Consider the following 12816-nt stretch of genomic DNA (forward strand, 5'->3'; position numbering starts at 1 on the left):
TTCAAGACTGAAGACGCACATCAGCGTTCCCTCACAGAACATTTACGCATTTAGCAGATGCTTTCATCCAAAAGCGGAAACCAAAGCGTATATTCATAATATGCAATGTACGTTTTCTGAAAGCATCTCCCAGGTCTTACCTGCATCAGTTTCCCTCTGGCACTGCCTGCGCTGCCCCCGGCGAACACCCCTTCCAGGGTGATGATGGGCCTGCTGGTGGACTCCTGCTTCAGCAGGGTCACCTTGATCAGGGCTCGTTCCGTCTCCACCGCAGCGGCCAGTTCCAGGCCCGTGTGGCCCAACACCACCTCCAGGCCAGCCATGAGCATCCACGGCCAGAGCCCGGCCCAGCGCCGCACAGGAACCCTCATTGTCCCGGCTGCAGCGGCCGGCTCCGGCCATACATTATGCACTGTCTGTCCACAAACCTATCCGTCCAGAAAAGAAAGAAAAAAACACTAGAATCCAGAGGGGTCACTAAAACTGTCCACAAAGCTATCCGTGAGGCAAAAAAAACCCAAACACTAGAATCCTCAGGGGTCACTGAAACTGTCCAAAAAATCAAATCCAATGGCTTTTAGAGTGGACTGTTGTGTTGTGATGTGAAATGTAAGACTATTGTTAACAACTATTTGTAAATCTAATCAAATGGAACGTATTGAACATTATTAAATGTTAAATGTTAGTTGTTTGACTGGCCTGTATCACTGACTGAACATGATTGACAGGTGGTGAAATATGACTGAGAGCCAGTGATTGACAGCACACTGACTCCTGGCGTGAGCATTGATTTAAGTGACAAAACTTTAAAGGGTTTGATGTGATCTCCTACAGATCGATAGTTTTACCGATTCCCGCGCGTCGTGATTGATAAGGTGACGTCATGAAGACTCCGTTATTGTGCGGAACGCCGCGTCCACTTCAAAGGATTCCAAACATTCCAGAATGTAACAGGTTGTCGCAGAATCACCGTCTCCATCAATGCAACAATGTATCAGTTATTCCGCTCATAAAGCCGAAGAAAATATTCGGAAGAGTTTATAATCCCAGTGTGAACGCCTGGAGATGTTTCCCGTGAGGACCAACATATAAAATGCGACGGGGAAAAAATATGATTAGCTTTGCAGGAGAGATCGAAAGCACTGTCAGGAGAGAGAGCTCTTTCTGAACATTCATTTCCATGTTCCTAAATGAATTAAGATCAATCTGCTGTTACTTCACAAACCTGTTCGACTCGAGTTAAATCTCCACAGATCCATGTCGAGAAATCCAGTCACTTCATGTGTAGAATCCGCACGCGCTGTCCCGAAATAAAGTCTCAGTGCTGTTGATCCGAACAGCAGGAACGCTGGAGAAGTTTAAAGTTGAGAGAGTGCGAGCGTGTGTGTGTGTGTGTGTGTACCTGCTGACTGTCAGTGAGGGTGGAGCGGAACAGCAGAACTGATCCGACCCATTAAACACACACACACACACGCACGCATACTGCGCCCTCTAGCTCCCATCAGGGGAGAAACATCACAATCACAGTCAGTTGCTGCATATCAAACCCGAAACTAATAGAGCATTATTTTGACGTGAGTGAATGTAATCATCACTACAACAGTTGTAAGCTTGACAATTACTTCATGGAATAATGTAATAGGCTTGTTATTACCGAATAATTATCCCTGACAGCTATGTTAAAAGTAAAACATGTTGAACAATTGCTAAACAATTTAATTACACTAAAAAGCACTAGAATGATTCAACTACATAATCTGAATTGAGCTTTACAGCAGAATTTGAATTCGGCTCATATTTGAGTTATTTTCCTGTTTATTACTGTCAAGCTCCTTTTAAACAGTCTGTACTGTATGAGTAACAGGAATAAAATCCTAAGGGAAATTAAGATTTAGTGTATTCATCATTTATCATGACTTGAGCAGGTTTATAATAACATAATTTCACTGTGCCATCAAAATAACACAAAACACAGCAATGACACTCGTTCAGCCTTTATCAGGGTTTTCACTCGCTTTGCATTTATTCAAATTCAAAAAAGCTGAAACCAAATCAGGTAATTTCACTGCAATTAAAATCTGACTTAAATATATAAAGCTTATAAATACTGAAATAAGATAATTACAAATAAAATATCACTTTCACTGTAGATATTCAAAGAACAGCATGCGATATTAACTTAAAACTACTTGAAATCACACAAAAGCAAAACTTTCTTAAATAATTCATACCATTTTTTAAAATGTTATAAATAAGAGTTTTGTTTTTTGGATATATTGTTCATATTATGATATCATGTGCATATGCTGATGAATCCTGCCTGTCATCTGTGGATCATATAACAACAACCATAAAGTCATAAAAGGTAACAATTAAAAGAAAATCTGAATGATAATGTAAAAGCGTAACGTAGAGGAGTGATATACTCTGAAACGGTCCTACCTAACGCAGCAGCAGGGAGTGTTCTCACGAGTCTTGCTCCGCTGTCACTTTCTGATCTGTGCCAGCCTGATTTACAGAGGATTTCAGTGTTATTCACCATTCAAAAATAAAACATCATCAGTCTTTATACTATTAGCCTGGGGCAACCTGTGATTCTAGTGAACACACGCTTAAAGACAGTGTTGGGGAAAGTTACTTTGAAAAGTAATGCATTACAATATTGCGTTACCCCCTTAAAAACTAACTAATTGCTTTACTTAGTTCCTTTTAAAGGAAAGTAATGAGTTCCATAACTTTTGTGTTACTTCTCACTTGGGCTGGGCTTGTTTTTGTTTTGTTTTATAACAAAAATGTTCTATCCCTGGACTAATGTTCTGTATTTTAAGTTCTATATTTTGGCCAACATTTTAATAATAAGGCTGAAGTGGATCCTTTCAGTTTAACTGAATCATTGAAGGTCAGCAGCAAGTACATTTGTCAATAAAGTGAGATTAAATGCATACAAATATTTGTTTTATTTAAGATATTTAATTATTAGAGGTTTACGTGATGGTATTCTGATTCTGCATTTCACTGATTTTATTTTATTCATTGTGAGGAATTCTGATTCAGTTTTTAAAAATCATCCTACCCGTTTATAGGACATCTGAGGTCACGTTAACCACACTGCCATGGTCTAATAAGAATCTTCGGTAAAGTTACACTGAAGTATTTAATATGGTCACAGACGCGAAGCAGGAACGATTTTACGATGTGGTAGGATGAACCGATAGATATGGCTATTATTTTGCGCTACGGTATTAAAATCTGACAAGGTTGGAAAGACCTACAGAACACCCGGCCTTTGGACCCGGAAGCAGCATCGAGAGTGATTACGTCACGACTAGGTTGCTAAGCAACATACAAACAAATACAAACAAACACAGACAAATGGCACGCGTTATTGTTAGCAGCTAATACAAACGCAGTAACGTTAACGTTATCTAAATACAAATAATATTCAACATGTTTCATGGGATATATTTAATTAACCGATGTATCACCGCTATATTTGAGAAAAACGCCAGCAGCAGCTCAACAAATGCGCCTGCGCAGAACACGACAGGTAACGTTAACATTAATACAAACCAAAACTCACATGTATGCAGAAATAACAGTCCCAGGTAGCCAAAAAGGTGTGGATGGGACAACGATGGCCCAAAATCATGTGTTGTGCCGAATTTCGTCCAAAATCTGGCCCAAATCTGGGTTCCAAATGAAAATGTGTATTCCTAATGATTTTTTTAAAACCATGGTTCATGTAACGTTAACATTACCACAACTTGGTTGCATTACCATAGTTTAACCATGGTTTTACTAGCTGCTAACGTATCTTGAATTACATTTAAGCCCAGAGGCGTGCACAGGCTTTGGGCCGAGGTGAAGTGGCAGGCGGAGTTCCCTATGCATCGCTCTGTACGCAGCGGTTCGCCGCCGGGAGTCTTCAAACTGCACGGGCAGCAGGTAATAATACTAGTATAATAATACAACTTTTAATTGTTTGTTCATGTTATGTCACAGTCAGTGCATTAACTACTGTTAACACATACAACTTTTGATTTTAATAATGTTTTAGGAAATTCTGACATTAATATGAACTAAGATTAATAAATGGTGTAGAAGTGCAGTTCATTAGTTCATGTTAACAAATGTAACTAATGAAACCTTATTGTGAAGTGTTACTGATTTCATGATAGCTAACACTTTAATGAATACATAGCCTACATAAAATTTATAACATCAACATAACTAAACATGAATTCCTCATAATTGACCTAGGCTACTTGATTATCTGTTTTGTTTGGTAAAGTAAATAATATTTAGTAATATTATCATCATTTCCCTATTTTTGTTTGATGTGTTATGCATTCTAATTGTATCAACGTCTTTTCATTGGTAATGAAGAGAGGCTCTCTGACAGACTGCTGCTCTCCATCGAGCGAGATATTCCAAATAATTGTGAGGAAATCATTAAAATATATAAAAACACAACAGACAGACGGGTACTGCTTTAAATACAGTTTTTAACGTTTTTAAAAAAGGGCTCTTTTTGGTCCTTCCGCCCCTGCCCTGGAGGAGGAGGTCTGTGCACGCCACTGTTTAAGCCTAGTTGTAACAAAATAACAACAGAAAGACAATTTACAATTTAATGATACAGCCAAATAGTGTCCTATTATTCTAATTGAATTTATTGATCAGATTTAAAGTCGGCATGAAATCAAAATGGACCCTATTTACTTTGTTAGCGCATATTACTAGTCTTGTGGTGAACAATTAATCCGTGCAAGTTAAAACACAGAAATTTTTTTTTTGACTTAGTAATCTTTAATCAAAATCTGAAAATGCCCCTCCCCTCTGCCTTGGAGGACCTTCTCTGATGACGTAGGTTTGACGGCTTGGTTTGGGAAACGCTTAACCACTCCCCTCAAATCGTTAGTCTGTAATGAGCGAGAGATGGAGAGGAGGAGCGCTAGAGTAAAACCCTGCCCTCTGTTCAATATTCCTTTTCATTGGGAAATACGTCACAGCACTGGAGAAAAGTCGTTTGCAACTTCCGGTTCACGCGGACTTTAAGAATTTGAAATGAAAGATGAAGCATACATTTAATAAAATTACTTTTCTGCCCTTTTATTCTGATAAAAGTGTATTAAGGAAATGTGATTTTGCCAAAAGAAAAACGTTTCTTTTAAATACTTTTTAATTTTAAAGCAGCCTACTTCAGTGTGATATGCTATACCATCATGCTTAACACAGAGAATTTGAATAATTGTAATGATCAGGTGCAGATATCTAAATCAGAGAATATCATAGGTTTGAGATTTTAATCCAAACTGAATCAAGATCGGAATAAAACCACAAGAATTAAACTGAAATTGTACAATTTGTATCTAGCAGTAGTAAAAGCAGTAGCCTATACCAATTATTGCACTAACGTTATGCTGTCACTAAACACTATAAACTAAATAAAATAGTGTTTAGTTAGGCTACCAAATGTTCTGACAATCACAATAGCCTACACTTATTGTTTGTGAGTCTGGTTATTACCACTCTGATTCATGTCTGTTTCAGCCTGATGTTTCTGATGTTAGTTTTAATTTTTCCTAATTTTTCCTTAGGCTACATGCAGTCTGAAGGAATGAATAGCAGCAGTGCTCAACCATCGACCAGCATTTTGCAGTGTTATTATGCTGCGTTATTGACGGAGTCTCTTAAAACACCCGGACAGGAGGTGACTTCAGCCTCAGATGCGCTTGAGGCTGAGACTAATCCACAAACGCCTGAACCATTGACCAGCGCTAATCCACAAACACCTGAACCATCGACCAGCGCTAATCCACAAACGCCTGAACCATCGACCAGCGCTAATCCACAAAAACCAAAAACACCTGAACCATCGACCAGCGCTAATCCACAAAAACCAAAAACACCTGAACCATCGACAAGCGGCGCTGCGTTATCTGAGAACAAGCCAACAGGTAACTGTCTGAGGACATTAATACAAACCAAAACTCACATGTATGCAGAAATAACAGTGGGACACGATTACTGATCTACACAGGTGTGTTTAGTCATAAGCAGTTCAGTCTCATGCTGTTGTGTGTTTTTCAGAAACCTTTGACTCTCTTTATGAAGTGGGAAAGAAACTGGCATCGAAACCCCATGGCATTGTCCATGAAGGAATTCGAAAATCAGACGGCAAACAAGTATGTTGCTCTTTCTGGATATACCAAACCTTTTGCCTCTTGTTTTCTTCTGTCTGTCGAGTCCTGACATAAACATCAGTGATTACAGTTTTGATCAAAACATGTTTTAAAATAGATTATAGATTATCATGTAAACAACATAAATGAGTCAGTTCACTTACGTTTGCAAATATTTTCCTTATTTCTTAGGTGATCATCAAATTTGTTAATAAGGACTGGTTTGATTTCGACGTAAGTTGACATGATTTTATTCTTCATGAAAATTATCATTGAGAATTATTTATTAAATTCTTATTCTGTAATTGATAATTCTGTATGTAGACAGCATAAGATAAAAACTGAAACAGACAATCAAAGCCTTGACGCATCAGTTGTAAAGTACATGTGAAGTTCATTGATTTCTTCTTGAATTTAGTAAGGAGGTTTGAGGTTAACCTTTTGTCAATCTCTTCTTTCAGATGGATGAGTCCAAACCTTTCTGTCGAGAGGCAGTTATAATGTTGTTGTTACAACAACATAGCGACCATGTCGTAAAGTTACACGAATGGTTTGCCATGAAAGATCACGCCATCTTAATTATGGAACATCCAGGTACCAACACAACCTTGTGTGATTTCATAAAAAAAAACAGAGGTCGTCTGACTGAAGCAGAGGCAAAAGACATCATGCAGCAACTCATCGCTGTGTTACAGTACTGCAGGGAACAGGATGTTCATTATAAAAACATAAGCCTGAAAAAAGTACTCATCAACCCATACACCAGGCAGATAAAGTTAACCGGCTTTTACAGTGCAGTGACCATCAGAGAACTACGTGAGCTTGCTTTTTGAGCACAAGTCACTGATCTATTATGCACAGGATATGGAAATAAGGGCGTTTTACTAAAAACTGAAAACTTTCTGCTTACAGAAATGGCCGATCATTATCCAATACCAATGTGGATAATTTACACTGTAATCGAAACAAATAAAGGCTTTCACAGATTGCTGAATGGGATGGTTAAAGGAGAATGTCTTCAGGATTCGAAACTTTGGTTTCATTGGAAAAAGAAAACTTTGGTTTCATTGTCCAAAGGTGAGACAAAAAACAAGAACGAAATGGAAATGGCATTGCTTTGAAAACATGTAAAGCTCTTACACAAGTGACAGTAAAATTACCTTGATGACAAATAAAGCAAAGTGTAAAACACAGCGGATTGACAGTGAATGTTTAGCAATGAATAAATGTACATGGGCATCCAGAGAATGCCATAGTAACAGCAACATTACCTTAAATAAACCACATATCTCAAAATCAAACAGGACTAATCAGCTTTCTTCTGAAAACTTTTACAGAATGCCGGGATCTACTTCGGACACTAAATGACAGAGAGTCAAGGATCACCTTACAGAACATTTTAGATCAGGACTGGTTTAAAAAAACACCAGACACAGATGCAATCGAGTCAGACGGTGAGTCTCTAGTTATTTCCACTCTGAATCATGTCCGCTTCAGCCTGATGTTTCTGATGTTAGGCAACATGCAGAAAGTAAACATCATACATGCAACTTTCCCCGAAGGAATGGATCGCAGCAGTGCTCAACCATCGACCAGCGCTGAGGTGTTATCTGAGAGAAACCCCAGCAGCAGCCCAACAGATGCGTCTGCGCAGAACAACCCGACAGGTAACATTAATACAAATCAATACTCGCATGTAGGAAATAACAGTGGGACACATGGGGGTGTGCGATATCACAATATTTGATATGGACCATGTTGTTCGGAGTCTCCTACAACAGGATTAATAAACACAGCTTTAGGTAATAGTGGGCCACAGCTGATTAGCAGAAATATTTCAGTAAGAATAACAACGTGAGTTAGCTGTCATAATTCACGAAGCGGAAGCAAATATGCAAGTACTCCTTTATTGAGGGTCACAAAAGACTCAAGGCACAATTCACGGGTGGGCTGGTGGCGCAGGGACTAGATGGTCAGCGTGAAGGTGAAGACAGGTGACGGTGAATCCAGTGAAGTGAAGTGAACATCCAACACGACGAACTCCACGAAAACACCGAACAGGAACAGGATCAGGAACAGGATCAGGACAGGACTGGAATGGTACACGACGACACACTGAACACACCAAAACAACGATCTGACAAAGGAAAGGAGAGTGCGATGAGTCTATATAGGCAAATGAATTGGCAGCAGCTGGTGAGGGGAATAAGATCAGCTGGCGCGCTGATCAGCAGAAATGAGCAGCCACGCCCACTCACACACACCCACACACACAAAACAACAAATACACGAGACCTGAAGAAAGCAGTGAATTCATGAACCGTGACAGTACCCCCTCTCCTAGGAACGCCTCCTGGCGTCCCCAGACTCCCTTACCTGTCGATTGTAATCATCGATAAGGGAGTGATCCAGGATGTCTCTAGCAGGAACCCAACTTCTCTCCTCTGGACCGTAACCCTCCCAGTCCACCAAGTACTGGAATCCACGTCCCCTCCGCCTTGAGTCCAGAATACGATTAACCGAATACGTGGGTTCCCCTTCTACGAGACGCGGCGGGGGGGGAACCGGGACAGGCGGGTTAAAATGAGAACGAAACACGGGCTTTATTTTGGAAACAGGGAAGGCGGAATGAATCCTCCTGTACACTGGAGGGAGTTTGAGGCGGACTGCCACCGGGCTAATGATCTTGGTGACAGTGAACGGGCCAATAAATTTGGGAGCTAGTTTATTAGAGACGGAACGGAGAGGAATGTTCTTGGTAGAAAGCCACACTTTTTGACCAACGACGTATACGGGAGGCCTAGACCGGTGGCGATCGGCTTTAGCCTTGGTGCGCGCTCCCGCTTGGAGTAGAGTCTCGCGGGCTCTAGTCCAAGTGCGACGGCACCTCTGGACAAAGGCGTGAGCGGAGGGAACCGCGACTTCAGATTCCAGACTAGGAAAAATTGGTGGCTGGTAACCTAGACTACACTCAAACGGAGATAGGCCCGTAGATGATACTGGTAACGAATTGTGGGCGTACTCCACCATTGACAGTTGTTGGCTCCATGAGGAAGGATTCTTGGAGACCAGACATCGCAACGTTCTCTCCAAATCCTGGTTGGCTCTCTCAGTTTGGCCATTGCTCTGGGGATGAAACCCTGAGGACAGACTAACCGTCGCACCCAGTAATCTACAAAACTCTTGCCAAAATTTGGACACAAATTGGGGTCCTCTGTCGGAAACCACGTCCGTCGGGAGGCCATGTAACCGAAAGACGTGGTTAACGACTGTCAACGCTGTCTCCTTGGCTGAGGGTAATTTGGGCAAGGGAATGAAATGGACCGCCTTCGAGAACCGGTCCACCACGGTCAAAACTACCGTGTTACCCTGAGAGGGTGGGAGGGCGGTGACAAAATCTAGTGCGATATGGGACCAGGGTCTCGAAGGGATCGGCAGCGGTTGAAGGAGCCCATCTGGGGGTCGATTGGAAGTCTTACAAGTGGCGCAAACTGAGCAAGCCAAAACAAAACTGTGAACGTCACGAGCCATACGTGGCCACCAAAATCGTTGCTTAATTAAAGATGTAGTGCGACTGACTCCTGGATGACAAGCCACATTGGAACAATGCCCCCACTGAATAACGTTGGACCGTAATTCCTCTGGCACAAATAAACGGTTCGGTGGACAACCGGGCGGAGGCGTTACCCCTTGTAAGGCCGTCCTGACCTTCGATTCGACCTCCCATGAGAGTGTGGAGATAATTAGGGTCTCCGGAAAAATGCACTCGGGAGTAGACGGGCGATCGGAATGGTCAAAAATACGTGACAAAGAATCGGGCTTGATGTTCTTGGAGCCGGGGCGGTACGAGAGAGTAAAGTCAAAACGTCCGAAAAAAAGTGCCCACCGAGCCTGCCTAGAGTTCAATCTTTTAGCGGTTCTAATGTATTCCAGATTCTTATGATCGGTCCAAACAATAAAAGGTACCCCCGACCCTTCTAACCAGTGACGCCACTCTTCCAATGCTAACTTGACTGCCAACAACTCTCTGTTACCAATATCATAATTACGTTCGGCAAAACGCGCAAGGATGCATTCTGTCGTCTGAAGAAGAACGTTGGGATAACACTGCACCTACCCCCACCTCTGACGCATCGACCTCCACCACGAACTGACGTGATGGATCAGGGGTAACTAAGATGGGGGCTGAAACAAAGCGGCCTTTCAGTTTGGCAAACGCAGCCTCAGCTGCGTCTGACCACCTGAACGTAGTTCTGGGGGAGGTCAAGGCGGTCAGAGGTGAGGCTAGTTGGCTGAAGTTGCGAATGAACCGCCGGTAGAAATTGGCGAACCCCAGAAACCTCTGTAGGGCCTTACGGGAATCTGGACTTGGCCAATCCACCACAGCCTTAACCTTCTCAGGATCCATACGCATACCCTCAGACGACACAATGTACCCTAAGAAAGGAACATACTGTGCATGAAAAGCGCATTTCTCCGCCTTGACAAAAAGCCCATTCTCTAGCAACCTCTGAAGCACTCGTCTGACGTGCTGAACGTGTTCCTGGAGAGACGAAGAAAAAATCAATATGTCATCCAGGTAGACATAAATGAACTGATCGACCATGTCTCTCAGCACATCATTGACGAGTGCCTGGAAGACCGCTGGGCTATTGGAGAGCCCAAAAGGCATAACCAAATATTCAAAGTGCCCCCTGGGGGTGTTAAAAGCGGTCTTCCATTCATCCCCCTTCCTGATGCGGACCAAATGATAAGCATTACGTAAGTCCAGTTTTGTGAAGATCGACGCTCCCTGCAACCTCTCGAAGGCTGAAGACATCAACGGTAAAGGATAAGTATTCTTTACCGTGATGTTATTCAACCCTCGGTAGTCAATGCAAGGTCGCAGAGAACCGTCCTTCTTCCCCACGAAAAAGAACCCCGCCCCCGCTGGAGAAGAGGAAGGTCGGATGAATTTGGATGCCAGAGAATCAGAAATATATTTCTCCATGGCCTCCCTCTCGGGAACAGACAGAGAGTAAAGCTTGCCCTTAGGCGGAGACGTACCTGGCAGTAGATCTATAGCACAGTCATAGGGACGATGCGGAGGGAGAGAAGCAGCCCGAGACTTACTGAACACTTCCTTCAGGTCCTGATACTCCGTGGGCACGTTAGACAAATCCACTGCCTCCTCCTGCAACGCAGAAACAACAACAGACGAACAAGCAGACACAAGACAGGACTCATGACATAAACTGCTCCACTCCAACACTGATCTCTGCTGCCAGTCAATCTTAGGGTTATGTTTGATGAGCCAGGGGTGACCGAGAACAATAGGTGCAAGGGGGGAGTCCAGAATGTAAAATGAAGTAGTCTCTGTGTGGTTTCCGGAAACTGTAAGTGTAATGGGTCCAGTGGTGAAAGAAATGGTAGGAAGAGCTTGACCGTTGAGAGCGTGGACTGCAATGGTGCGGGTGAGGGGTAACAGGGGAATCTGAATCTTGTGAGCGAATGTGTAGTCCATAAAGTTACCTTCTGCCCCGGAGTCCAAAAGTGCTTGACAGTCGTGAGTGTTGGCTGACCATCTAAGTCTTACCGGGAGGAGCGTAGATGTTGATGAGGTCTTCTCAGCGGAGATCCCACCCGACAGTAGCCTCAGATTTACTGCCGGGCTGGCCCTTTTACCGGGCAGTTGTAAGCGAAATGTCCAGCAGTTCCACAGTAAAGGCAAAGGCCCTGGGATCTCCGCCTTTCCTTCTCCTCCCGGGAAAGCCGAGCTCGCCCGACCTGCATGGGCTCGTGATCGTAAACGGGGCTGACCGCGTCCCCGCCGCTGGCTCGCGTGGTTTCAACTGCTGCAGAAGCCCGAGCTGGTATCTTCATACGTTCCACCCGGGAAAGTCGAGAATCTACGCGAAGCGCCAGATCAATAAGTCCATTGAGTGTAGTGGGTAAATCCAAGGCGTAGATTTCCTTCAGGACGCGGTCAGCCAGCCCATGCAGGAACATGTCCCACTGCGCCGCCTCGTTCCACTGACACTCAGCCGCCAAAGTCCGAAATTCAATGGCATAATCAGATACAGATTTACCACCCTGCTTCAGGTCCGCTAGGGTTCGTGCAGCTTCTCTTCCCGCGACCGCGCGGTCGAACACCATCTTCATTTCGGCGGCGAGTGTCTGGAACGAGGCACAGCATGGATCTTGGTTCTCCCACACCGCCGTCCCCCATAGAGCTGCCCTCCCAGTCAGTAGGGTGAGTACGAACGCCACTTTGCTTCCTTCGGTGGCAAATGTTCTGGGCTGCAGAGAAAAATGCATTGAACAGCGTGTAAGAAATGCTCTGCAGAAATTAGGCTCACCATTATATGGTTCAGGAACCGGTAAACGGGGTTCTGACTGGGAGACGCTCTGTGGTGGTACTGGGGGAGCGGCCGGTGTGGGTGGCGCAGTGGGAGCTCGTAGATGTTGTAACTGCTGGGTGAGCTCGGACACCTGCGCCACGAGTGCTTGAATAGCCCGACCCGACTCACTAGAACTCCTCTCCTGAGCCTCTATCCGAGCAACGGTGGATCTGATGAAATCATCCAGAGGAGAAGAGGATCCACTTGCTGCTTCCATCGCTTGGTCAGATCGTTCTGTCATAATTCACGAAGCG

General features: G+C 43.6%; 1 protein-coding gene across 2 annotated transcripts in view; it reads right to left on the reverse strand.

The window, feature by feature from the left end:
* rnf43 (ring finger protein 43) overlaps positions 1–990 on the reverse strand; it is a 133116-nt gene extending 132126 nt beyond the window's left edge. For both annotated transcript variants that reach the window (XM_084413866.1, XM_084413865.1), the window contains exon 1: positions 141–990. In XM_084413866.1, the coding sequence (XP_084269992.1) occupies positions 141–371 (231 nt within the window). In that variant the 5' untranslated portion in view covers positions 372–990. The remainder of the gene's footprint in view (positions 1–140) is intronic.
* Between the last annotated feature and the right edge of the window lie 11826 nt (positions 991–12816).

The sequence above is a fragment of the Rutilus rutilus genome (genome assembly GCF_951802725.1).
Source record: "Rutilus rutilus genome assembly, chromosome: 7".
NCBI classification, from domain to species: Eukaryota; Metazoa; Chordata; class Actinopteri; order Cypriniformes; family Leuciscidae; genus Rutilus; species Rutilus rutilus.